This window comes from Pempheris klunzingeri, chromosome 15 (genome assembly GCF_042242105.1).
Source record: "Pempheris klunzingeri isolate RE-2024b chromosome 15, fPemKlu1.hap1, whole genome shotgun sequence".
Lineage (NCBI taxonomy): Eukaryota > Metazoa > Chordata > Actinopteri > Acropomatiformes > Pempheridae > Pempheris > Pempheris klunzingeri.
In genome coordinates this window covers 24,826,772-24,853,872 of record NC_092026.1, presented here as the reverse complement: position 1 = coordinate 24,853,872, position 27,101 = coordinate 24,826,772, and the positions used below count along the sequence as shown (strand labels likewise).

The following is a 27,101-nucleotide window of genomic DNA, read 5'->3' as shown; positions in this document are numbered from 1 at the left end:
CCATCTGCTAGTGTTGGCAGTTTTTACTGAATGAACACTTTTAGAGGAGAAGAGGGAGATGGGGAACATGAAGAAGATCATCGGGGTTCCAGCAGGGTGTATACGCTGCTAAACAATATGCATGTAAGCACAATGGGTCCTGGGAGGTTGAGCACAGCACCAGACACAGACTGGACCGTGTGAAGCAGAGGGGGCAGTCCCCGGCCCTCAGCCCACCGAAGACACCTGCTCTCCGGCACACGGTCCCTCACTGTACTCCTGCCTTACTTTTCTGACCCGGACTGCATGTCTACCTTTGTCACGGACGTGTGTCAAGTTAACCAAACAGTCAGGCCTGTGCAGAATTGACCACTGGTGATCACTGACCACTGACTACAAAACCCAAGGTATGATGGGAAATGGCTGGCTGTAGCCTGATCAAGGAGCTGATTGGCTCTTAGTTATGACCACAAACACCACATGGCAGCAACTCAATGCATTTAGGCATGTAGACATGGTCAAGACGACCTGCTGAAGTTCAAACCTCAGAATGGGTAAGAAAGGGGATTTAAGTGACTTTGAACGTGGCATGGTTGTTGGCTGGTCTGAGTATTTCAGAAACTGCTCATCTACTGGGATTTTCCCACACAACTATCTCTAGGGTTTACAGAGAATGGTCCAAAAAAGAGAAAATATCCAGTGAGCAGTGAAAATGCCTTGTTGATGAGTCTCGGTTTCTGCTGTGACATTTGGATGGTAGGGTCAGCATTTGGCGAAAACAACATGAAAGCATGGATCCATCCTGCCTTGTATCAACGGTTCAGGCTGCTGGTGGTGGTGTAATGGTGTGGAGGATATTTTCTTGGCACACTTTGGGTCCCTTAGTACCAATTGAGCATCGTTTAAATGCCACAACCTATCTGAGTATTGTTGCTGACCATGTCCATCCCTTTATGACCTCAGTGTACCCATCTTCTGATGGCTACTTCCAGCAGGAGAACGCGCCATGTCACAAAGCTCAAATCATCTCAAACTGGTTTCTTGAACATGACAATGAGTTCACTGTACTTAAATGGCCTCCACAGTCAGCAGATCTCAATCCAGTAGAACACCTCTGGGATGTGGTGGAACGGGAGATTCACATCATGGATGTGCAGCTGACAAATCTGCAGCAACTGAGTGATGCTATCATGTCAATATGGAACAAAATCTGTGAGGAATGTTTCCAGCACCTTGTTGACTCTATGTCACGAAGAAGTAAGTGTGTGTGTGTATGTATGTATGTGTGTGTGTGTGTGTGTGTATGTGTGTGTGCGTTCAAGATTCAAGATTGAAGATACTTAATTGTCATTATACGCGCGTGTACAACGAAATTAAGGTGCACAGTCAGGATACGGACTCATAAAAAAGAGAATAATTTAGAATAAATAACTAAAACAGTGTCCATCACTCACACAACAGCATCCGATCACTGATTCACACAACATTCTAAAACATCACACGCTCACATCAGTACCAAATATACCCAGGCCAGTACGATAGGACAGTCAAATGCACATTTCAAATATTGCACTGTATTTATTCATTTATCAATAAAAAATCAAATCAATCAATAAAATCAATAAAAAAAGATTAAAATAAAGTTTGATTGAAATTTGACACAAATGTCTCCCTGACTGACTCCACAGTTACAGCAGGCCGCTGTGAAGGTTAATTCACCCCCCACTCCCGATGGATTTCGCACGGAATCCCGGAAGTCGGTCTCTTGGGCTTCTCAGCTGAATGCGTCACCTCCACAGCCGCTAGTTTCCTCTTAATGTGTGTGTGGCTATCAGAGGGCAGTCCCTCAGGAGGTCCCTCCCCCCCCATAGTTCCTTGGCATTGGACCTGTTTCTCTGAGACACTAGGGAAGTGCTGTCTGTCTGTCTGTCTGTCTGTCTGTCTGTCTGTGGCCAGAAGCCTCACTCAGGTGGTAAACCTGTGAGAGCTCGTGTCGCCTTACTTAATAAGGCTTTTAGTTTGAAAAGTTGCTAACTCCATGTTGTTGAGCTGCTCACCGTCACAGGGCGCCGTCAGGTGAGTGAGGAAGATAACGTGTCACAGGTTAACTACTCAACTTAACTAGTAGCTAAAGTAGTTAGTAGTTAGCGTAGACGCTAGCTACTACTGAACACATGATGCAGTTGAGGTTGAAGTTAGGTGAGAAAGTTTCATGCGTAAAGACACAAGATAAAGTTAGTGAGTAAAGTTCCTGTAGAGGGTTCGTGCTGACAAACACTGTCTGCTGAGTTCAGGTGATTTGGTTTGCGGTGCTGTGGGGCTGACTGTTAGCCACCATTAGCCTGTGAGTCCGTGTTCAGAGAGACGTCTGTCCTGTCCTATCTGTCCAGTCTGTCCTGTAGTGTCCTGTCCTGTCCTATCTGTCCAGTCTGTCCTGTAGTGTACTGTCCTATCTGTCCTGTCCTATCTGTCCAGTCTGTCCTGTAGTGTACTGTCCTATCTGTCCTGTCCTATCTGTTCAGTCTGTCCTGTAGTGTCCTGTCCTGTCCTATCTGTCCTGTCCTATCTGTCCAGTCTGTCCTGTAGTGTCCTGTCCTGTCCTATCTGTCCTGTCCTATCTGTCCAGTCTGTCCTGTAGTGTCCTGTCCTGTCCTATCTGTCCAGTCTGTCCTGTAGTGTCCTGTCCTATCTGTCCTGTCCTATCTGTCCAGTCTGTCCTGTAGTGTCCTGTCCTATCTGTCCTGTCCTATCTGTCCAGTCTGTCCTGTAGTGTCCTGTCCTGTCCTATCTGTCCTGTCCTATCTGTCCAGTCTGTCCTGTAGTGTCCTGTCCTGTCCTGTGTGTCCTGTCTTATCTGTCCTGTCCTATCTGTCCAGACACCCTCCTCTGTCTCTGACCTTGTGTACCTTTGAACCACCTTGAAGAGCTGCTCTCAGTCAGTCAGAGAAGTGTGGAGCGCCTGCTGACTTCAGCCACAGGGTCACAGGTGTCTGTGAGCACAGCTAGAGCTGACCTAAAACTGAGCTTTGTCTCTGGCTAAGACTCTCTTCTTCTGCCCTCAGCTTTGAGGATGACTTCCAGAGTGTCTGGTGACCTGGAGAACAAGGAGGGTGGGGAGGAGGAGGAGGAGGAGGAGGAGGAGGAGGAGGAGGATGAAGATGAAGGAGTCAGTATCAACCCAACAGAGGTTAGAATGAGTCAGATAGTGATGCCCTGTCACAGCAACCATCGCCAGGAGCTGAGCGTGGGACAACTGCTCAAATGGATAGACTCCACGGCTTGCCTCTCTGGTAAGTGTGTGTGTGTGTGTGTGTGTATGTGTGTGTGTGAGTGAGTCAGAGTGAGCTGGAGAGGCTGAGAAAGCAGTCCTGTAGTGTATGTTGAAATGCTCTTCTCGTATATTTGTGAGGTTTTGTAAGCACTGACAGGATGTGACGTGTGTCTGTTTCATGTGGGCAGCTGAGAGGCATGCTGGGAGTCCGTGCGTCACTGCGTCCATGGATGACATCCACTTTGAGCACACCATCAGGTAATAGAACACGTGTGTGTGCAGAGGTGTGGACCTTCCGAGTTGCCGTACAGTGTGTATATTGACTGCTGCTGTGTGTCTGTGTGTTCAGCGTGGGTCAGGTGGTGAACATCAAGGCAAAGGTCAACAGAGCCTTTAACACCAGCATGGAGGTCAGACCACTCCTCATTGTGCTCTGACACTGAGCCGCCTGTGTTTCCTCTTTTTCCCCTCTACCTTCATTCTTCTTATGTGATAATCATGTAGCACGCACTCGTTTGACTCAAATATAACTCAAACCCTTCAACTCAAGCATCCGTTCTCTGAAACTACAACAAATCATATAGTGTGATAATCACACTTTGTTTAACTGACTCAGAATCCAAAAATGCCTCAGCTGATATGTTAAACATATTGAAGTTGGTGTTATATTAATGAGCACACGTGCTGCGGATTAGGACGCATTTTCTTTGATTAGTGAGGAGACGGCCTGTATTATTCTACTAGTCTTTTTACAGAGCTTAGTATTATGACCTCAATAATCAAGAAGCGTACTGTGATCATAGATTATCTCCAATATCTTCCATCTCAGGTGGGCATACAGGTGAGCTGTGAGGACCTGTTCACCGACCGTCACTGGAGGGTTTGCCACGCTTACGCCACCTTTGTTACCCAGCGCACCAATGCAGGAAGGAAGGTACAGGGGTCTTCTATGCAATATGTAATGATTTGGAGGAAGTAGAACCTTTTGGCCTTCAACAGTGTATGCCATGTGGTCGGTGGCTACAGTAGGGATGTACTGACTGCACCTCTACACTGAAACCATCACTGAAAAGCATGATTTACTGACCTCACAGGTGATCCTGAAGCCTGTTGTCCCTCACAGTGAGAGAGAGCAAGTTGAACATAGCCTGGCGGCTGAGAGACGGAGGGTCAGGATGGTACATGATGACATCATCAAAGGTCTGCTGTCCCACTGGTCCATCCAGCAGGGTGGGTGTGACACACAACCGCACCACAGCTGATGTAGCCGTTCATGTAGCTGATGACATAGATACCGTAGGCTGCTGGGAGCTTGACGGTTCAACCAAACTGAATACAGGGTAGCAAGGCTTTAAACACACTAAGCACTGAGGAAATCCACCATATACAATACACCAAACACACCATGTATTCATCAGTTATTCCAGTGCCTGGAAAACCTCTAAGGGGAGGCCCTCAAAAGGTATCCTGTCCAGATGCCTGAACCACCTCAACTGGCTCCTTTCTACGCAAAGGAGCATCGGCTCCCCTCTGAGCTCTCTCCGGTTGTCTTTGTTTCTCACCACCAAGGCGGAGCCCAGATACCCTGCAGAGGAAACTCATTCTGGTCGCTTGAATCCAGCTCATGACTATAGGTGAGGGTTGGAACATAGTTCGACTGGTAAATAGAGCTTCACCTTCCGACTCAGCTCCTTGTTCACCACGACAGTCTGATGCTGTACTGCATTACCGCATGACAAGGCACCAATCCCTCTGTCCATCTCCCGCTCCATTTTACCCTCACCGTGAACAAGGAACGATATCCCCAGTCTGGGTCAGCAGTTCTCCCCTTGCTTTCCCCTCCACTCTCTCCAAACAGAATTTTATATTACAAAATGAGCTCAGTAAACATTTTCCTGATGAGTTTCTGGTCTCAGTGGCTAGTTTACAGTCTTCTTCAACACAGCAGGATGTTCATTTAGTACATTATGGCCCTATTTAGAGGAAGAATGCAATTGAGACTTGGTCAAAGCAGACCTAGGATTTCTCTGTGCTTTGGTCACTGTTTTTTGTGGCCTTTTGTCTTACAACACCCTCCCAACTCCTTTTGGGATAAGTCTAGCTGCACCCCGTAATCTAGGGCTGGCCACCAAATGTTTGCCGGTGACCTCCCCTGCCAGGTCCCTACCAGGGGCTATGGCGCCCGAGAACACAGCTCCCAGGGTCACAGGGTCACAGGGTCACACAACCCCACACTCCCCCACCCATGATAAGGTGGCGATTCTTTGGGGAAGTGTGCTATATACAATGCACCAAACACACTGAGCTGTGAGGAAATATTAAGCGTGATGGGAGGCAAAGACATTATATCACTTGGTTCATGTTCCATCATCTTACTGCCACACAAACACCACATGGGGATTCATCTGGCGGTGAAAAATAGGCCCCAAGTATGAGTAACACCCAGATTACCACGGACAGCCAGGAAGTGATGACAGAAACACACCGGTCTGTGTCTTTTTGTGGGATGGTTGAAAATATGTAGAATAACACTAAGCATTTCCTTTCTATTTGTGTGTGTGTGTGTCAGGTGACACCTCGGCAGTAGGCACTGTGGTGGCAGCAGAGAAGACCAAGGTGGAGAGTGTTGAACTGGTGCTCCCCCCTCATGCCAACCATCAGGTCATTCATTTATGTATCTGTCAGGAAATTGGTCAGTATCATGGTCTGTATAAAGAAGTGTCGTGTCCTCTGATTGGTCGCTAGTTTACAGTCTCAAACTCAAAACAGTGGTCCACAAAGCAGTGGATGACATCACAGTTGCTACGCCCACTTCTTATGTACAGTCTATGGTTATTACTCATTGTCGTCATAGATCTTGGGGATGTGTATTTCAAGCCAAAATACTTTTTGATAGTCACAGTGAGCTTTTCGAAGATTTTTCAAATAGTTTACCCCCCCTGCTCCTGCAGGCCCATTAAGTCGATCGCTGCCCACATCATCCTCGGAGCTTAGCTAACCATGTTTCTAGCGAATGTCCGGTTACTAAGACGGGTGGATGAAATGGGACTCGGGCTGCCTGAGCAACAAAAAGTCAGAGACTGTTTGAGCCCACATCTACAGAGACCTGGCTCAATCTACTGCCCCCTCTGGGCAAACTACCGGGGATATACTTCTACATAAAAACAAACTATTTGCTTTTTTAGAATTTAACAAACACTCAAATATTCAAAAATCATGACTCAGCCCTAACAGATCTGACTGTTTATTGCATTTGTTTGTGTGAACACCAGGTAAACACATTTGGAGGACAGATCATGGCCTGGATGGTGAATGTAGCTACGATTGCTGCCAGGTAAAATTACACACACACATCACAGTTGAAAGGTGTTATGTGAAAGCAGCAGGGTTTACAAAGGTTACACACACACACACACACACACACACACACACATGAACACACCTGCACTCAGATAGATGTGTGATCTCCAACAGTTGTTGTCTGTGACCTCAGTTCACTGATGTAGCACCAGCTGAGCCACACGGTCACCAGAATAGTGAATTAGTGTGAACTGTCGGGGGGCTGAGCACCAAGAGAGTCTCTGTCTCGATGCCTGTAGTGTTCCAAAAACAGCGGTCCTTAGAAAGACCCACATGTGGCCAATATTAAGCCTTTATCAGCAGAATCTGCTGAATATCAGCTTGTTGTGTCTGTCTGCCCCCTAACGTGAAGGCTAACTGGAGCTAGTCCGTCTGTTTATCAGTTTTTCTTCACATCAGATCATCAGATAGTCGACCAAGCCGATTATTGAGAGCAGTAGTACTGGTGTCAGCCCACAGCAATCTAACTTTACCTGACACAGTTCCTATGTTAACCCACAAACACAAAGGGAATGCAGCATGTCTAGAACGTTTCCTTGAACGGTTTCTCTAACCGTACAATGTGTCTCTGTCTTTGCGCAGTCGTCTGTGTCAGGCTCACCCCACTCTGAGGACCATCGACATGTTCACCTTCAGGGGACCTTCTCATATTGGAGACAGGCTGCTGCTGAGGGCTATCGTCAATAACGCCTTCAAAAACAGGTGTCGGAGAGGAGAGGAGAGGAGAGGAGAGGAGATCAGACTTGACAGCAAAGAAAAGTGAAGTTACATGGATCTGATCTGTGTGTGCCTTTGCAGCATTGAGGTGGGGGTGCGTGCAGAGGCCTACCAGGAGGAGGGACCTAACCGACACATAAACTCTGCCTTCATGACCTTTGAGGTGCTTGACCAGCAGGGAAAACCATGTACGTTACCACGGATACGGCCTGAGCCCCTGGTGAGTGTTTTCTGTAAAATGTCCTCGTAGGTTTCTAAAATGGAAGCATGTGTACGAAAACGATGTGAGTTTAATGTGTGTGTGGCCCCTGGTGGGACTGGACTGGAAGTCTGCATATGTATAGTATATGTACGTACTGTGTGATGTACAGTAGGACAAAAGGCCACTAAAAACGGTCTCTTCCTCTTGGACCAAAGCCCAGAGAAATCCTAGGTCTGAGGAGAACCGTGCTCTGGGATGGGAGAACATCTTCAGGGACCAGAAAGTCTGTTCCACACCTAGGTGTCGAGTTTTAAAGACATTACAACCAGGAAGTGGGTAAAAGATGCTGTGGAGTTGCATCGTGGGAGATGTAGGATCCAGTGTTTTTGGACTAAATGTCTTGACTCTGCTGCACACATTCTGACCAATTTTTTAAATACCTATCTTTTATGAGTTCCCCGGCGTTATGGAAGGGCAGAACCTCACTGCTGGATTCTCCCTTTAATTTGATAATAATATAGCTTTGTGTAAAAGTGCTACATGTAGCACCTTCAACTGAAAGAACACTGTTATTTTGTGGTCTGAGTTGTGTCAGTTACCCCTTTCCCTCTGTGTCTTCATTAACAGGAGGGGGAGAGGCGCTTTCAAGAAGCCATAGCCAGGAAGAAGATCAGACTGGACAGGTAACCTGTCTATGTGCCCCTGTGTCTCAGTGCACAGAAATGTCAGTGCCCGTCCAGCCCTTCACCCAGTGTGTACACATGTCTCACACTACCTCTCATGTGAAGGTGGGGGGGGGGTGCATTAGACATATAAACACTGGTGCCACCAGTGGTGAAAATCTACTACTGAAAATCTAAGTCCATAGCAAACAGTATCTCGGTGGGTTTAGTCAGATCTGTCTCCCACTGGCACACCATGGGGGTCCTTGTTGCAGGAACACTTCTGTTAACAAAGTGATGGTCACCTACTTGAAAAGGTGAAATCACAACAAGGTTTATCTGACAGTGATACGACCAAGGAGCCCCTCACTTTTGATATGATTAAGTCGTGTGGTTGACTTGAGTCTCTCTTCTCTCCTTCCGTTGTCTCAGGAAGTACATCATTTCCCACAAGCCTGGGGAGGTCCCGCTGTCTGTGCCCTGGGACCGCAGAAACCAGGTGAGGAATAACTCATGACGTCACTCTGGAGGCCATCGGGGTCGTCAGGGCTATCATGGTCATGTGAGTGACCACTGCCCCCCCTCCCCAGCATGATGAAAGATGGAGGTGTCAAGTCTTGCATGGTGAAATGAATGGAAGTGATGTGGCTCTGTGTGCGTGCTTAGGTGTTAGTTTTCTAATGCAAATTTGTGTGTGTGTGTGTGTTTCCAGGTGTATCTGAGCTACAACAATGTTTCAGCTCTGAAGACATTGGCTGCTGGAAACTGGCGCCTGAGCTCGGAGAAGGACCAGGTATGTGTGCTGGTTGCTCCCGTTGTGATGTACCAGGGTATGTTCCTGTTCCCCTGAGGACATCTCCTGCGATTGGTCGTTCCCAGGTCCGTCTCTACACCCTGGAGCAGAAGTCCAAGTTGAGTTTCAGAGTGGAGGCAGAGGTTGAAGTTCCTGCTCACAGAGCCTTCAGTCTGCTGGCAGAGATGAGCCGCAGACCGAGCTGGGACACACATTATGAGTAAAGCACGCACACACACACGCACACACACACACACACACATAAAAGTATCCTTTCCCCTGTGTAGTTTTTCCAAGTTCATAATCTGTGGATGGATCAGGAGGACCATTTCATCCAACACACAGTTCACAGGTCACTGAGACCAGATGCCCGACTGGTTCATTTAGTGTGGAGTAATGAGGACCAAAGCAGGCAGCCGAGCAGAGACGTGGCCCAACCACATGTGTCAGTACAGTCCTAAGTTTTGTGATGAAGCAGTGAAAAGTTCTCTGTACATCCTCAGTGTCTGGGCTCAGGTAAGTTCTCAGTGAACAGCCACCTGTCAAGACACTATCTGGGATCAAACCTCCTGTAAAACCACAACTTACTTAAACCGGAACTCACTTGAACCAGAGCTGTCTTTCTTTTAACTTTTTAAGTTTTTGCACAGATTAATCAAACACGGTACAGCATGTCAATCAGTGAGAGGTTCTGGTGGGTGGATTGTTGTCTATGAGCCATGCTAGCTGTTTCCCTCCTTTTCCTGTCTTATGCTAAGATAAGCTAAGCTCAGCAGCTGCTGGCTCTGGCTGCATGTTTATGTACAGACATGAGTGGTATCAATATTCACATGGGACGCATGGCAGGTGTGACAGCCCTCTACTCTGCTTACTCTGCTGCCGTTGCTTGCTTTGTGTCTAGAAATACAGCAGCAGCCTGGGACTCACCTGGGCCCGCTGGGCCACATGCAGCTAAGGCAGAGCAGCAGCGGAACATGCTTTGTGCTTTTTGGTTTCCTTTTGCAACACCCACAGAGCCACTCCCCACGCTGCTGACTCTTCAGAGTTTCCCATCCATGTGTTTGTTGTAAATAAATTACTTTGCTGTTTAGTTTACCCTTGTGTCTCCCAACCTTTGTTCAGTCAATAGCCTGGCTCTGAGTGAGTGCATGTGTGTAAAACACAGTGTCCACAGTGGATTTCCCAAACTGTGGAACTATTCCTTTAACAGCATATTCAGTCTTCTGTCACTTTATTTCAGATACCTTCCTGCTCAGTGGTGTCTCTGTGTCTGTCCACCTGTCAGGAAATGTGAGCTGATTCACCGCGTGGACGATGATGACTTCCTGTATCGGGTGGTGACCCCGTCAGTGCAGCTTGGTGGCGTAGTTTCCCCGACCTCGGCCAGTCAGGGAGAAGGGATTCTCCAGGACTTCATCCTGTTGGCGTCCAAGAGGAAGCCGTGTGGCAGCGGGTCAGTACACAGACTGGCCGACAGGTCAGAGGTCACGCTCCACTGCCCTACTTCATTCACTCTGTGTGTGTGTGTGTGTGTTTCCTCCTCAGAGATCCATACATCATCGCTCTGCGTTCCGTGTCCCTGCCCACCCACCCCCCCACCGAGGGATACAACAGAGGGGAGGTTCTGTGTGCTGGGTTCACCGTACTGGAGACCAGAGAACACATGTCCCTGGTAGGATCAGTGCGGCTGCTTTAACACGTCTGGTTATGTTTCCAGGGGATCTGAACCATCCTGTGTTATTTGGACCTTCTCCAGATCACTTACTACAACCAGGCCTCTCCAGAGGTCCTTCCCTACATCTCCACAGACATCGCTGGCCTCTCCTCCTCCTTCTACCACACCTTCTGCTCCTGCAGCAAATACCTGACCAGGAACAGACTGCAGCCCATCTCCGAGGAGCACGTCGGCCAATCCCAGGCCACGACTACCGACGTGGGCCACTGTGACAGTGAAGCTGCCGCCGTGCCGGTGGCCCTCCTCAGCACCCAACTGTAGATGGCCAATTTACATCCAGCCTGGACAACATGGTACCGCTAATTAACTCTGTCACAAGGTTTGTTCCTATCAGAATCAACTCTAATGATTAAGTCCATGTTTTAGAGAGGAGTATTGCCAGGGAGACGTTTGCCTGTGTGCTTCATAGGAAACATGGGTCATTGTGACCAACATGTACAGTGGCATTCAGTGGCCAGACAGTCGTCTCCATGACAACGCCTGTCCTTTGATCAAAACATGAGGATGCTTCATTAGAGGCTTTCAGATGACTTTATTAAATGTTTTAAACACAATGTGTTTGTTCTGTGTCTGTGTTCACAATTTTACAATCAGTGGTACAACACCGGGGGTAGGCAGGCTGAGCGAAGTCTTTAGGAGACAGTCCAGTAGACTGATGGGCAGCATTTTTATCTGTGGACCAACGTGGAGGAGCATCTGGGCCAGACTCACTGCACTGGACAACTGTTGAGGCTCACAAACAACTTTAACCCTGAATGTACAGGCTGACATGTTCAGCACGGCAGCTTCTCCTACAGCAGCTGTGACCAAGGCGTGCAGTGGACGCTGCATATTTACAGCTGGACCTCTTCACTGATTCGGGGCAGCTGGATTTTGGCACGTAAGCAGATGTCCGTCAGTCGGTCCACCACTTTAGTCTGGACTGAAATATCTGGGTGGATTGTTGGGGAACTTTGCACACGTGCCTGGTCACTATCAGCTTTCATATACTCCGTGGAATATTTCATCGGCTACGTGATGGGTTGGTGTCATGTTCCTGCTGACTGCTTGTGCTCTAGCATCACCACGAGGCTCACATTTTTGGTTTGAATTGTAATATCTAGCGCTCTTTGTCGACTATGAACTAAATAACAAATAACTGGAAGCTAGAAGCCCTTCAGAGGTCAGTCTGGCTCTGACTGTTTGAACGGTGAAGACGATGTGAAGTGTCTGTGTCAGACAAAGAGCAGCTGTGTGACACAAACGTGGGCTGTGGGTGCTGTCAGTCAGGACTGCTCAGGCACCACATACAGGTGTGTGTCTGCTCTCCCTGCCCGCCGACTCACGAGCCCTTTGAGGGCGGCCAAAGCTCCAGCGCTGCCGCTTGGGTCCTCGTCCACTATGAGGTCATATGTGTCCAGGAGTCCCATGAGAGAGCTCAGCACCTCCTGTCCTTCAGGCACTGCGTTCACATGTATGGCCACCCGCTGGGACAAGCCCCTCACCACCTCTGGGATCACAGGAGGCCACGTCAGCTCTGACAGGACCAGGGTGACGTAAGGGAAGAGCCATTCTACTGTGGATACAAACTCCTGACAGACAGAGCAGGTTACAGCACAGGGACACAGTCACATTGAGAAGGGCAGGAAGCTGCATGCTGTACCTGTGTGTTGTCCGCGCTCCGTACACCCTCCATGCTGATCCACACAGGCCTGTAGAGTGTCTGTCTGCTGTAGGCCTGCTGCAGCAGGTCCAGAGAGGCCTCCACCAGCTGCTGAGTGGGGATCCTCAGGTGGACACCCCAGGGGGCATCGCCTCTCTGCCCCAGCAGCTGCAGGACATCCTGCACAGACACACTAACTGTAAGGCCTCAGTTATCCACACACACAATACTGATGGTGGTGAAGTCAGTGCCAAAGAAATACAAGAGCTCTGCACCAAAGCCCCGATAAGATGTCTCTTAGGGCCTGAGGTGACTCGGGATCAGATTCAGGTGGACCGTTTTGGAGCAGTTTGACATTCCAGAGCTGCCACCGTGTCTCTGGGTAGCGAAGAGACTACATTAGACTAGTCTGAGTACAGGGGGACTCACGGCTCCACTGAAATGTCTTAGTCTATCCCACTTAGCGAAGGCCAGATTTTATGTCAAAATATGCAAATGAGACATTATCTTATTGAATAGGTGCTGATTTGCATATGTTTTCAGAGCAGAAATCCGAACATTGCATAAGGCAGCTTCAGAACTCTTGTTTCTTTTAGTTGATTCATTAGAGTCAAAGGTTTTCACTTTGATCTCCTTTTTATCACTCCAGAAATGAGCATGCTCTAGGAATAAAATGTTATATGAATGAGCAAACCCTTGAATAAAGACTGGATGGAATCAAACAGCCCATAATGTCAAAATAGAGGCTTTACCAACAACCTGTTTTCCTCCACATACCTCCAGTGTGAGGGCCCTTGTCCTCCTCCCAGAACCCCTCACCACAGGGACTCCAGGTTGGTCAGTGTCAGAAGCCACCCGGACCACCAGCATACCACCATCAGCATCTGGACACACACACACACACACACACTTTAGACAGAGGACTGTGAAGGTGAACAGGAACCCTGCGTCAAACTATCACAGTGACCCACAGGGTCCACAGTGATCCTCAGTGTCCTCAGTGACCCTCAGTGTCCTCAGTGACCCTCAGTGTCCACAGTGATCCTCAGTGTCCTCAGTGACCCTCAGTGTCCTCAGTGATCCTCAGTGTCCACAGTGATCCTCAGTGTCCACAGTGATCCTCAGTGTCCTCAGTGACCCTCAGTGTCCTCAGTGTCCTCAGTGACCCTCAGTGTCCTCAGTGACCCTCAGTGTCCTCAGTGATCCTCAGTGTCCTCAGTGACCCTCAGTGTCCTCAGTGACCCTCAGTGTCCACAGTGATCCTCAGTGTCCACACTGACCCTCAGTGTCCTCAGTGATCCTCAGTGACCCTCAGTGTCCACAGTGACCCTCAGTGTCCTCAGTGATCCTCACTGATCCTCAGTGTCCACAGTGATCCTCAGTGTCCTCAGTGATCCTCACTGATCCTCAGTGACCACAGTGATCCTCAGTGTCCTCAGTGATCCTCACTGATCCTCAGTGTCCACAGTGATCCTCAGTGTCCTCAGTGACCCTCAGTGACCCTCAGTGTCCTCAGTGATCCTCAGTGACCCTCAGTGTCCTCAGTGATCCTCAGTGTCCTCAGTGACCCTCAGTGATCCTCAGTGACCCTCAGTGTCCTCAGTGATCCTCAGTGTCCTCAGTGACCCTCAGTGACCTTCAGTGACCCACAGTGACCTTCAGTGACCCACAGTGACCCTCAGTGTCCTCAGTGACCCTCAGTGACCCTCAGTGTCCTCAGTGACCCACAGTGACCCTCAGTGTCCTCAGTGACCCTCAGTGTCCTCAGTGACCCTCAGTGTCCTCAGTGACCCACAGTGACCCTCAGTGTCCACAGTGATCCTCACTGATCCTCAGTGTCCACAGTGATCCTCAGTGTCCTCAGTGATCCTCACTGATCCTCAGTGACCACAGTGATCCTCAGTGTCCTCAGTGATCCTCACTGATCCTCAGTGTCCACAGTGATCCTCAGTGTCCTCAGTGACCCTCAGTGACCCTCAGTGTCCTCAGTGATCCTCAGTGACCCTCAGTGACCTTCAGTGACCCACAGTGACCTTCAGTGACCCACAGTGACCCTCAGTGTCCTCAGTGACCCACAGTGACCCTCAGTGACCCTCAGTGTCCTCAGTGACCCACAGTGACCCTCAGTGTCCTCAGTGACCCTCAGTGTCCTCAGTGACCCTCAGTGACCCTCAGTGACCCACAGTGACCCTCAGTGTCCTCAGTGACCCTCAGTGACCCTCAGTGTCCTCAGTGACCCACAGTGACCCTCAGTGACCCTCAGTGTCCTCAGTGACCCACAGTGACCCTCAGTGTCCTCAGTGACCCTCAGTGTCCTCAGTGTCCTCAGTGACCCACAGTGACCCTCAGTGTCCTCAGTGACCCTCAGTGACCCTCAGTGTCCTCAGTGATCCTCAGTGTCCACAGTGATCCTCAGTGTCCACAGTGATCCTCAGTGTCCTCAGTGATCCTCAGTGACCCTCAGTGTCCTCAGTGACCCTCAGTGACCTTCAGTGACCCACAGTGACCCTCAGTGTCCACAATAACCCTTAAGTGACCTTCAGTGTCCACAGTGACCCTTTAGTGGCCCTCAGGGTCCTGGCTGAAGACAGTGAAGAGAGAAGTTGAAACAAACAGTTGAAAGTGGCAGTACAGAGGCTGCTGTAGAGGAGCTGAGGTGACGGGGGTCAGGGGGTTCTGGTCTTCATACCTGAGACATCCTTTTGATTGGAAATACCAGGCTCAGCCTGAGCCTGTAAACCCTGTTGACCATGGTCAGACTGCCAGAGCTTTTATAAGACTCATCTTTTCAGAATGTGGACTTTGAAATGATGGTATTGTGAGAGCACATGGTTTTACTTAGCAGTGCTTCATTCTACCACCAAAGGAAGGATTCAGGATTTAAAGTAGACTTTCTGATGGTGGAGGAAATCCTTTGATGGAGCATTTGCATTCAGTAAGATAGTTGGATCAGGATCTCTGTGGATCTGAACAGAAAATGATGGAGGAGAGTGTGCACAGAAGCTGTTTTTACACACCTGACAGCCGAGCCAGCAGGGATGTTTCATCGGTGACTGTCCACCAGCGGACTGCCGGGCCGTTGGGGGGTGGGAGGCTGTGGATTGGATAGAGGAAGTCCATCAGGTCTCCCCCAGGGTAGAATCTCCTCAGACGGCCCGGCTGCCCTGTGAACAGACTCCATTCATCAACAGGACTGTGGCTGAGACGGCAAACACTTGCCTCTGACCTCCATGGTCAAAGTCTGACACATCAGGCTGTCACACTTGTATTTACATGCATTTTGCAACCAAATTCAAAAAATGTTTCACAAGCCGTAACTCTGTTTCCCTGGTAACGCCTCAGGGTCTGACTAATGTGTGGATCAATCACCATCCCATCAGGTTCTTATGCAACGGAAACGTTTTTATGTGACTGAATCATATTCAGCTCTAATGCCTGACTTTGCAGAGCCGGGCATCATCCCTTACTTAATGGACACCCAGCAGCCAATCAGAATCAAGTATTCACCCAGGCAGCGGTATAATTCAGTGTAATTTGGTTTGTTTTTGTTCAGTTTGGTTTGATTTAGCTTAGTTCAGTGGGCATGTATTGGATGACTATTTCAGGATCAATGTTTCAACAGCATCAAATTATTATGACTTGTTATTTTGTCTTTGTCTTCTTTGGAATGAGGTTTTCCCGTAAGTGTAGTGATGTCACACAGTGCCATCCTTACCCGCAGCCTGTTTAAAAGCAGACAGTGTGGGTTCGTACACGTCGTAGTAGACTCTGGCGGGGTGGCTGTTGTCCCGGACGAACAGCAGGTCACTGACATTGGGGTGAATTGACCCCTGCCACAACGTCAGACTGAACCTGGAAACGAAGGGCAGTGACTGAGGGGTGCCTCATAATTAGTGACACATACCTGATTTGCTATATACAGATGGAAGTGGTCTGTGTTACCGTGGCGACCGGCTGAGGAGCCAGCTGATGTGCTGCCAGCCGCTGTGAACCAGCAGGGCGTGGACCGGGAATGTCACCTGAAGAGATACATCATCCTTAAAGTGACCTCTGAAACCAAATGAAGCAGCTGCCACACATATCGTGTTGTGATTTTCACGTGTCTATTCAAGCTGACCTTTTGGGGGACATCTTGGATCAGACTGTACATGTCTTCCACCATGGACCTGGTGTAGGTCTGACTGAGAAGTGGAGGGGGGACATAAACCACCTGTCGGAAACAACGCAGCTGTCAGTCACTGGGACTCAATATTATGGAGACAAACATGTGGTTTGAGGCCAATCTTTTTTTCTTTGGGATGTAGTTGGTGCTGGACTGAGGCTGTGACCAGTAATACCTTCCATCCAGGAGACACAGTCACATCAGGAAACCTCTCCTGAATCAGCAACAGAAATCTGGAAAAGGAGGAAGGAGGGGAGGGGGACAGAAATGAACTCAATGTAATGACGGGCCGGTGGGTTCACACACCCCTACTGCCAGATAGACAGAGTCGCTCAGAATGTGTCTTCCTCACCGGCTTCCGTTGACAGGAGGCACGAAGGCTGGTACGTTGGGACCTCGGAGAATGTCTGCGTTAAGCCACACAGGCCTGTTTATTCCTCGGCTACTGTTCTTCTGACGAAGCAGCTCCAGTGACAAACCCACCGACTCCAGAGACTTAAAGTCCAACTTCACGGCTGCAGGCAGAGACGGCATTAACACTGGGGGGTGGACAGAGACAAATGGGGCGTACAGATAAAGACACATCAACACGGTACCTTTTCTAGAGGACAGCACGGCGTCCAGCCACTGGTCCAGAGTGTTGTCGCTATAGATGTCAGGAGGGTGGGCCATGATGGGGATCGGCTTCTGACCGGGTGTTCCGTAACCCTCCAGAGTGACATCGGACTCCAGGATCATAGCATCTCCTGAGGGCACGACAGAGAGGACACCCAGTGTCCACACATCAGAGCTCCAGGGACAAACACCACGTCCTGTCTGCGGGGGGCTGGAGCGTTACCTGCCAGAGCTTTGTTCATTTCCTCCTTTGAGTTGGCTCTGTGAAACCAGGTCGCCAGCAGACCATCAGGTGTACTGATGTCACCCAACTGAACCAGGAAGTCCAGCATGTCTCCACCAGTAGCAAAGGAGGGAAGAGGAGCTGAGGAACCTGATTGGACAGCCAGACAAAGGTGTAGTACAGTAAAAACACGAGACTTTGAATCATTCATGCATGTTATTTCCTCTTTTTGCCATACATTTTTGGGGGGGTGGGGGTAAACAGGATTCATCCGGGTTTGCTATGATGCTATATATGGAGGCTAAGTGGCTAAGCTATGCCTACAGGGGACACGACCTCAGAGCTCTCATGGTGGCTCTGAGCCTCAGCTCCCCTTATCACACCTCCTCCTCCTGACAGACTGAAGTGCACAGTGCATATAAAATGATTCAACCCCTCTCACTTGGATTTTTATGGGTTTTATTGCTTAATAACTCTGATTTATCCTTTCTAGCGCCGAATGATTCCACCACGTGATTACATAATGGCTGTTTGACCACATGTGACCACAGTGACAGAGGAGGAACAAATATCACAAGGGTGTCAGACGATGAATTTAAACTGTTTTAAATATCTGCTAGTATATAGTGATATAAAGTGATTCCCAGCAATGCGACAAAATGCTGCTAAATACATGTCAAGTGTACTCATGCAGCACCTTCCTGGTCTTTTCAATTTTAACAATACATTCACAGGGAATCTAATCCGCCAGCAGGACACTGGTCATCCACACATGGGCCCAACATGGGATCAGTGTCTTGACAGGTCTAGAGGGGCTAGGGGTCCATCTGCCCAACCTAACTGCTGTGGCAAAAAGGGCAAAATCAATGAAGCACTTCATGATTCACACGTGGCAAACACGTTTTGCGGCTGTACCTGAGTGTGTGGTGAGCAGCACGGCTGTGACAGTGATGGCGGTCAGCAGGACGGCCAGTCCAGCAGCCACTGATAAGATGAGCTGTTGCTTTGTCAGACAGCCCAGATGAAGGCCCGGCTGACTCTTCGGTCCGAAGTCCAAAGCTTGGCTGCTGGACTGTGGCCTCGTCCTGGAGGATCACAGTAAAACGGAGCAGCCCGTCACACACTTGTGGCATTTAGCCAACAAACTCACCTCTGCAGCTGTGTGAACAGCTTGATATGTGAGAAAGTACATGTGTTGATAGATTACCTGCTTTGACTTTCCTCTGTGCCAGCCACGTCCCCCCCCTGCCTGTCCCCTCTGTCTTCCATCGTCGGCCCAGTTTCTCTGTGCCGTCCTTGGGGTGGAGAGTGTTTGTAAAGCGCTGCGGAGCCACACAGATGTGCCCTGGCCGTCTCTTATATGAGCCTTATCTCCAGAGCAGAGATCAGCGTCATCTCTCTGATAAGGCGCACATGTTCTCCTCGGCCTCCGCTCTGCTCCCTGAGCGCGGCTGATCCAGGGTCAGCCCTGCTCTAAGCTCACACTGAAGCATGTATGACACGCAGGACACGCTGTCTCCTTTGTCCTCCAGCATCCCCTCACTAAGAAGAACACTATTTAAAGTTTCTGCCTTAGAGGGTCTTTACTAACCTGGGGTCCCCTCCGGAGCTTCATTCACCCATCTGGAGCAGATGATTAACAAGTCAATAGTATTATTACACCTGAATAAAGTATCTATCTGTCATATGGACAGTTTTACCTTCACAGAGTGTACCACGTCACAAATATTTCCTGGAAATCACCCTTTGATAGAACCTGCTCAGTGACGTGCAGCGTGTGATGAAGACAGGACCAAGACCTGAGACAGGCCCACACAACACACAGCAATGTGTCTACTGGTTCACTTTAAAAGTCTTTTATTCTGCAGCTGTGCGACCTCACAGGAAAGCAGAGGAGAGGGGGACGGACATGCAGCACAGGTCCATCACTAAGATATGTGACAGAGGAACGGGAACATACACCCAGAACTGAGACGTGTCCGCAGGCAGCACGTGTCTTACCTCCTGAGCTCAGATGCTTTAATGAGCAGATGTCATTCTCATGTCCAGCAAACACGTGGAGCCGGAAGTATTAGTCTGGGATCAGTTACACAAAGACAATAAAACAAATGTGACTTTGAAGACATAGGGCAGGGAGTTTGATCACACTGTGATCATCACTGTACTTTATTATTTCCGTCTTGTGGACCGTCCAGCAGGGGCCCGAGGCGTCCCGTTACTATGGCAACGCCGTGGAGAAGCCACACAGCAACAAGACAGAGACTATGTGACACAGGACGATGTGTGCCTCTGTGGCCCGGGAACAAGGACAGAAGAAACGCGCTCTGGTGCTGAGGCCGTAAGTTGTAACATGGTCATTACTAGAGCCCGGCGCCATGCTAACTGCTAGCTGCTAACGTGTTGTTGACCGTCTCCTAGCTCCTCCAGAACAATGAATGTCTCGGCGTCGGCCATTCATGGAGTCAGCCACAGCACCAGACACACAAACAACGTCGTCGGTTGCCCGAGTAGGAAGACTTTCAGCCTGGGGGGTGGCAGCAAAGTCCTGGACAAGAGCGTCAACCACACCCCGAGACAGGCCGCTCCCCGGGTAACTTCTGCCGCAAGTGTTTCTGGTACTGTCCGTAGCAGCGGAGACTAATAAGTAAGGCTAGCTGGGTGGTTGATTGAAGTCATGGAGACGCCGCACTAGCGATGCTGGATGATACGTCAGCGTCGCCGCCATATTGGACCGGAAGTCTTATAGTCACCCATCACAGACTACATAAGATTTATACAGGTCATCATAGACTGTATAAAAGATACCGCAGACTATACATATGAAGTCAGAAATCCATACTTCATCAATGATCTGTTATCCACCATCTTCATAATGTTGTTCTATGGTTGCTCTCTTTAAATGCCATTTTCTCTTCTAAATGTAGTCAAAGTTTAACTTGCGATTATATAGTGGGGTGGCTAACATGTAGCTAGGTGGCTACATGATAGATGATAGATACTTTATTTATCCCCGAGGGGAAATTCAGGTGTCCAACAACTCTCGCAGTCAATTTACAAACAATCAAATGACGAAATAATGAATATCAAATAAGGTGGCTAACATGTAGCTAGGTGGCTAACAACAGGAGGCTAATATGTAGTTGAGAGGCTAATAGTGAAAGGTGTACATAGTGTAAATATTTAATATTATTACATTATTTTCCTACTATTGCTTATTTTTTCTATTATTGCTTATCTTGCCCCTGCCTTTGTTGCTGCTGTAACATGCAGATTATCCCCAATGGGGGATCAATAAAGTCCATCTTATCTTATCTTATTTCATCTTATCTTATAACAACAGGAGGCTAATATGTATCTGGGCGGCTAATATAACAACAGTAGGCTAATATGTAGCTGGGCGGCTAATATAACAACAGGAGGCTAATATGTATCTGGGCGGCTAATATAACAACAGGAGGCTAATATGTAGCTGGGCGGCTAATATAACAACAGGAGGCTAATATGTATCTGGGCGGCTAATATAACAACAGGAGGCTAATATGTAGCTGGGCGGCTAATATAACAACAGGAGGCTAATATGTAGCTGGGCGGCTAATATAACAACAGGAGGCTAATATGTAGCTGGGCGGCTAATATAACAACAGGAGGCTAATATGTAGCTGGGCGGCTAATATAACAACAGGAGGCTAATATGTAGCTGGGCGGCTAATATAACAACAGGAGGCTAATATGTAGCTGGGCGGCTAACCGCTGCCCTGTCTGCAGGTAGTTGATGAAGAAGGCCATGATGTCACGCCCCAGCCTCTGTACCTGGTGGATCCAGGTGCGATGCAGGCTAAAGCCAGCAGGTTCTTTCTGGATGAACTGTCTGCTGGATCAGCATCAGACCAGACCACAGCCTCCGGGAGCTTCACCATGCCTTTCTCCAGGTACTGATGCTCAGACAGCTGCAGCTGGTCTGAGATGGCCTGAGGGGGTGTGGATCCGTCCATCTCAAAGCATCACTTTGTTAGATATGTGTTGTAAGATTGTTCACCACAGGCCACTTTGTTAAACACAATGAAATAACCTGGACATGGTGGAAATATGTATTGATGGGCTGTGATGTCGCCCATTAGGCCCAGTGTTCCCACACATGTTCACCTTGTAAGAATGTTTTGCAGGTCAGTATTGGGAAGCAGCAGAATATCGAGCCAGTCTACCATAGAGTCGATGAATGAGGAAATTGAGGACACATATTCCAAACGAGACATACCCATCAACTTCCCAGGTACATTACAATCTTATTACTTTAATTCTTTCATTTTAAGCATGGACAGTATATATATACCATTAATTCCATTTTTCTTCTACTGCTTATTCTTTATTCTTTATGCGTATTATTATTTTTAAACTTTTTAAACTCCATCTTTAATGTTGGTACATTGCAGAAAGTTTTTTTTAAGTAAGTGCAGCCAGATACAGTTACAACATTTTATTATGAGTGACTGTAGCTGTTATATAGCTGTTGTTCTATTTGGTGAAAGTTTCTTTGTGCTTCATGTCCAGATGTGCAGGGGAAAAGAGACAGGGTGAAAGGGCACAGGTGGACAGAAGACACGTTGAAAGAGGTTGTCGACGTCTACATCTCTGAGACAGACAGCATCTCTCTGCTGGACATACCCAGCACCTTTGTGTCAGTACATGCTAATGACGCAGAAGCTATCATGTGAGTGAAGCCCTCTACTTCCTCATTTTTACACCTGAAACGTGTGTAAAGGCGACTTAGAGCAGGGCTACTACTTCAGGACTACTTCTTCTGGGAAACATACACCCCTCTTCATCTTCTTAAACTCACAAATAGACGAGTTTGGTACGTCTCTCTCTATGGAGCTGTTCTGGCACACACATACTGATGCAGTGTCTGTCTTATTGACCAGCTTTTGAAAAATAAATACTCTTCTTTAACTCTAACAAGCTGGTGTCCTCTTCACCTTGTTTTCCCAGAGAGAGAAATAGCCAGTATGCTGAGGTTTGCAGGAACAGAATGGGCACTGATAAGTACGTGGATCGATCGGTGCAGACACTGAATGGAGCAGCTAAGAACAAACAGGTCCAGAGTGACGCCGTGGTCATGGTGGACACAGGTCAGATGCCCTCTGGTCCCTGGAGGCACGTCATACACTAACAGATCGCATACCTCAGACGCTCGATTAAAGGGCGGTGTATTAAAGGATCTGTCCTCTGCGAGCATGGATGCCCTCCACTGCCTCCACCTCCACTCACACACCCCGTTCACACACTCACACAGTTCACACACACTTACACACACACAGTTCACACACACTCACAGTTCACACACACAGTTCACACACACACAGCTGACACTCACACACTCAGAGTTCAATCACTCACAAAGAAAAGAAGGATAAAGAAACTGGAGCCAGTAGATTTGTGTTTGCAAAATGACTTTGAACGATAAATTCTTACTGTTGGACTTACAAACTAGATCTACAAATAGCAGCAGGGTTTCTGTTCTTCAGTGATAGTGCTCATCTTTTCCAATGTTTCCATGTCCTCAGCCACAACAGTTACCCCCTGGGACCTGTATGACACCCTGATGAGCCCTGAGGCGGAGGACCCTGTGTGCAGCCCTGAGGCGGAGGGGGTCAACTGTCCGGAGGCTGTGGTGGACGGCAGCAGAGGTGCAGAGAGGAGCGTGTCACTGGGTAGCACAGCCAGTACAGGTAACATGATGAGGAGAGAGAGGATGCTCCGCTTCAGTCTGGGCTCTACTGGCTCTGAATGTGTGGATGTAGATACATGAACATGACCTCTCAGATGGTTATCAGTCAGTCATTATACTGTGTATAACCGTCTATGTGACAAATAAAGGTCTTGAAACTTGAAGAAAGAATATGATTTCCTCCAGCTGCATGTGTGAGTCCGTTGTCCTTCTCTCTCCCTCCCTCAGCCAGTGCTGCCAGCTCACTGAGAGAGGTGGAAGTGTTTGGGAACAGTTCAAACACAGAGTCCGACCTGCAGCTGATCATGCAGTCACAGAGGTTCCAGCAGTGCTTAATGGTAATGGAGAGGAGCATCCTGGGAAACAGCTTCCAGCCCAGGCTGGCTGCGTACAGACAGCTGCCCCAACCACGAGGTAAACTCAGCTCACCGCTCTAGTGTTCTCCTCACAAGTGATGATGCAGATGTGTCAGGATGCTTCATAATAGATACTGAAGGACCAGATGGAAGCACGCGAGTGTAAATGTGATGTATGGTCCAGACAGGCAGAGGGAGGGGGGCACAGAGAGTCCTGGATGTGCAGCCCTGCAGCGTCTCTGGGCTTTCAGCTGTGAGCTGAGCAGAGGACGCAGCGTCAGCAGCATGGCCTGGAACAAGAAGAACCCGGTAACAGACACGCCTGCCTCTGTCGGCTCTTGTGCATTTTGTCCAATTTTGTGTGTGTGTCCAACATGCAAATACAAATTCTTCAAAATCATATCCATCACTGCTGAGTAGGAGCTGCTCCTGCTGACGCTGGGATTGCAGTGGCTGCTAATACTGCAGGTCTTGTTAGTGTAATAGATGATAAATCTGTAATGGATTGTGTTCCACATCACTGACACACGTGCTGTCTCTGCCAGGACCTCCTGGCTGTGGGCTATGGTGAGTTGGACTCTAGCAAGCAGAAACCAGGCCTGGTGTGCTGCTGGTCTCTCAAAAACCCCGCGGTACGACTTGGCTTTCACTTTATGTACCTCTCCTGACTCAGTCGTCACCCCTCAGTGCTCCGTGTCTCCCCAGCAGCATCCACCATTTAGTTCATGTTGGCATGTGTCCCCTGTGCAGTGGCCTGAGCGTGTGATCCACTGTGACAGCGCTGTGACGTCCCTGGATTTCTCATCAAGCAGCCCCAGTCAGCTGGCTGTGGGGATGCTGGACGGCAGCATCGCTCTCTACAACGTGCACAGTCAGGACTACAAGTCCGATGTCATCAGCAGCAGGTGAGGGCCGTGTGTCAGTACACTACTCAGCTCACGGTATTGCTTTTTACCTCTGAGCGTGGGGAACATTTTTCTGAACTATGTTGTTACTATTGACAAAACTAAAAGTGGCAAGTCCAAATATTAGTTTGGTGATGCTTAAGGTCCCCACAAAGATAGCGAAACATAGTGTGTGTGTGTGTGTGTGTGTGCAGGGAATGTCCCAACAAGCACTTGGGCCCAGTGTGGCAGCTCAGATGGACCCAGCAGGAGCTGAGTTTGTCGGGAGAGGAGAGGGTGGAGGCTCTTCTCTCTGTGGCTGCAGACGGCAGGATCAGCAAGTGGTTTGTCTGCAACAGTGGCCTTGACTGCATTGGTACGTCACTTCATGAGAAAGACTCAGAGTATACAGAAACTCAGAAGTAACTACAATTGCAATCTGCGGAGAGAAAGCTGCTAACTCATCAGAGAGCCTTTAGACTTTGAACTTGAGCTGTGAACATGCTTAGAAAGGTGCGGAAACACACTCGATCCGATTCATTTAGTTTAACTTCTGTTTGAAAATTGATGGCATTGACCTTTTTTGTCATGTTGGAACCGTGAAGAGACTTGGCAAGACGAAGATAAAGTGTTTCAAATGCCGTGAGCGTGTTCTCATATTCCACACTAACAATGGAAAAGAAGCATATTCTCATCATTAGCTTTCAGCTAAGCTGTGCGTCTCTTGCCACAGACCTTATGAAGCTGAAGAAGATTGATAGTCCAAAGAAGAAGGCTGGAGGGAAGCAGACAGACAGTGTGCTGTCAGCTCTGACTCCTGGTCTGTGCTTTGACTTCCATCCAACAGTGAGTGGGCAGCAGAACCTCATCAGAGCACGTGAACATGAACAGAAACCAGTCAGTGAAATGATTATTGTCTCTTGGATTTTGTAAATGACCCTCCAGCATCACATGTGTCTCCTGTGTTTCCTCCAGGACCCCAGTCTCTACCTGGTGGGCACATTGGAAGGTCTCATCCACACATGCTCGTCTTCCAACAGTCAGCAGTTTGTGGACACGTATAGGAAACACTTTGTATGTGTATCAGGATCACCTCCTCCCCCTCTTCCTCTTCCTCCTCCTCCTCCTCCTCCTCCTCCGGTCACAGCCACTAAAACACAGCAGACCAGCAGCCTTTGCTTATAGACCCACACCAACCTCACAGGCACACGTTTCATACATCAAGTGTGTTCATGCTCTGTCCCACAGCACACGGCTTACTGCCCCCCCCCCCCCCAGCTGTCACCTGTAGAAACATGTTTAACCTACGTGATGCTAGGTTAAAGGTGTGCAGGTGTCTGGGAGTCCTGTGTTTGGGTGAGCAGGGTTTATTGGCAAGTGTTCACACCTTTCTGTTTGACACTGTGACCCGAGCTGGAAACAGCTGAGTCTGGGCCTGTGCTGTTCAATAACACTGCTATTATAATGTCATAACGGGGGGGTTCTCAGTAACGGTCTCACCCTCCCCTCAGTGTGCTGTGAACAGCATCGCATGGTGTCCACTCAGTCCAGATGTGTTCCTGAGCTGCTCCTCTGATTGGACCATCCAGCTGTGGAGGCGGGACTACCTTAACCCCGTGTTGGGCTTCACCTCCACCCAGAGAGCCGTGCGCGACATCAAGTGGTCCCTGAAGTGGGCCACGGTCTTTGGAGCCGTTAATGAGGGACAGCTGGAGATCTGGGACCTCAGCTCCAGCATGTGAGTCAGACTGTCTGTGATGGCTCCATCTCACTCTGTGGCCAAGACTGATCCTGAGGGTCCATTGTGTCCTTGTCCGTGCTGCAGCTTGGACCCACTCCTGGTGCAGCCTGCTGGCCCCGGTGTGACGATGACAGCCCTGCTGTTCGCCTCACACACAGACTGTGTGCTGGCGGCAGACAGTGGGGGACAAGTGACGGTCTACAAGCTCCAGAGGCCCAGCGTGGGCCAGAGCAGCCAGGTAAAGGTGCAGGCACAGCTGGGAGGCTTCAGCTAGTCTGTGGAGAGGACACGTGGTGGTCGCTTCACACAGCTCAAAGTGTCTCTATGGGTGTTTTCTTCCAGGCTGACGTTCTGGAGGACATCATCCACTCTGCAGCCTCCAGGCAGCTCTAGGGAACACACACAGAGGAACGCCCGGGCTACCTGACTTTCTACTAGTAAGAACTAAAAAGAATACGCACACATGTATGTTTGTAGCAGCCATTGCTGTCCGCTGTCCTTCACCAGTGGAAACATCCCACTGACCATGAGTCAGTGAGTAAAAAACAACAGGCCTGTTCAGGATGTTCTGTAACCTACAAACATGCTAATGATGCTAATGTTCTTCTCATTGTATGTAGTCAGATAACTATTTACTTAGATGTCCCTGTCTGTATCCTGTCTCCCTCCACAGTGTCGGACCTCTGCCGACACAGAGAACAGGATACCTTCACATCTGAGCACTGCAACCCCAGTCAGGCTGCACAGGAAGATGCGGGCTGTTTGCAGGGAGTGTGGGCTAACAGGGACACTCAGAGCTACAGCAGTGACACTGACGCACTGTCATCACGTGACTCCTTTTCTCATCACTTTAATCTTCATGTTACAAAGAGTTTCTGCAGCTGCACCAAACAGCCGACTGATCACAGTCTGTATCTGCCAGGAGGATTTTCTCTCTCTGGGATCAGACACTGCATTACAATACTGACAGTGGTCCCACACAAGCAGTGCCATCGTTAGAGCCCCCCGACTAACCCATATTGTCACACACACAG

At 49.0% G+C, this 27,101-nt stretch overlaps 3 protein-coding genes across 4 annotated transcripts; 2 read left to right on the top strand and 1 right to left on the bottom strand.

The window, feature by feature from the left end:
- Positions 1 to 1,948: 1,948 nt before the first annotated feature.
- Positions 1,949 to 11,273, top strand: LOC139213929 (acyl-coenzyme A thioesterase 11-like). Its single transcript, XM_070844637.1, has 17 exons — positions 1,949 to 2,055; positions 3,042 to 3,269; positions 3,439 to 3,508; positions 3,600 to 3,660; positions 4,080 to 4,184; positions 4,345 to 4,480; positions 5,820 to 5,911; positions 6,523 to 6,584; positions 7,193 to 7,312; positions 7,409 to 7,547; positions 8,157 to 8,212; positions 8,624 to 8,690; positions 8,904 to 8,984; positions 9,071 to 9,204; positions 10,270 to 10,437; positions 10,530 to 10,656; positions 10,741 to 11,273. The coding sequence occupies exons 2-17, from the start codon at positions 3,050 to 3,052 to the stop codon at positions 10,978 to 10,980; spliced, it is 1,878 nt and encodes a 625-aa protein (XP_070700738.1). The 5' UTR covers positions 1,949 to 2,055; positions 3,042 to 3,049; the 3' UTR covers positions 10,981 to 11,273.
- Positions 11,274 to 11,969: 696 nt separating this feature from the next.
- Positions 11,970 to 18,710, bottom strand: fam151a (family with sequence similarity 151 member A). Of its 2 annotated transcripts, none has more exons than XM_070845239.1 (13): positions 18,569 to 18,710; positions 18,277 to 18,446; positions 17,362 to 17,511; positions 17,120 to 17,269; positions 16,876 to 17,038; positions 16,699 to 16,756; positions 16,479 to 16,571; positions 16,304 to 16,380; positions 16,077 to 16,213; positions 15,379 to 15,525; positions 13,139 to 13,245; positions 12,362 to 12,541; positions 11,970 to 12,290 (listed from the first exon to the last, which is right to left on the bottom strand). In XM_070845239.1, the coding sequence occupies exons 1-13, from the start codon at positions 18,628 to 18,630 to the stop codon at positions 11,985 to 11,987; spliced, it is 1,800 nt and encodes a 599-aa protein (XP_070701340.1). In that variant the 5' UTR covers positions 18,631 to 18,710; the 3' UTR covers positions 11,970 to 11,984. The 2 variants fall into 2 exon arrangements, with proteins under 2 accessions (XP_070701340.1, XP_070701341.1); XM_070845240.1 differs by having other exon boundaries at positions 11,970 to 12,287.
- Positions 18,711 to 19,640: 930 nt separating this feature from the next.
- On the top strand, positions 19,641 to 26,470 carry LOC139214681 (dynein axonemal intermediate chain 4-like). Its single transcript, XM_070845588.1, has 17 exons — positions 19,641 to 19,699; positions 19,834 to 19,951; positions 21,127 to 21,290; positions 21,525 to 21,638; positions 21,902 to 22,069; positions 22,348 to 22,487; positions 22,923 to 23,087; positions 23,315 to 23,500; positions 23,627 to 23,751; positions 23,988 to 24,074; positions 24,193 to 24,347; positions 24,542 to 24,702; positions 25,060 to 25,172; positions 25,302 to 25,400; positions 25,838 to 26,064; positions 26,152 to 26,311; positions 26,410 to 26,470. Exons 1-17 carry the CDS (start codon positions 19,641 to 19,643, stop codon positions 26,458 to 26,460), a joined length of 2,292 nt encoding a protein of 763 aa, XP_070701689.1. The 3' UTR covers positions 26,461 to 26,470.
- The last annotated feature ends 631 nt before the right edge of the window (positions 26,471 to 27,101 follow it).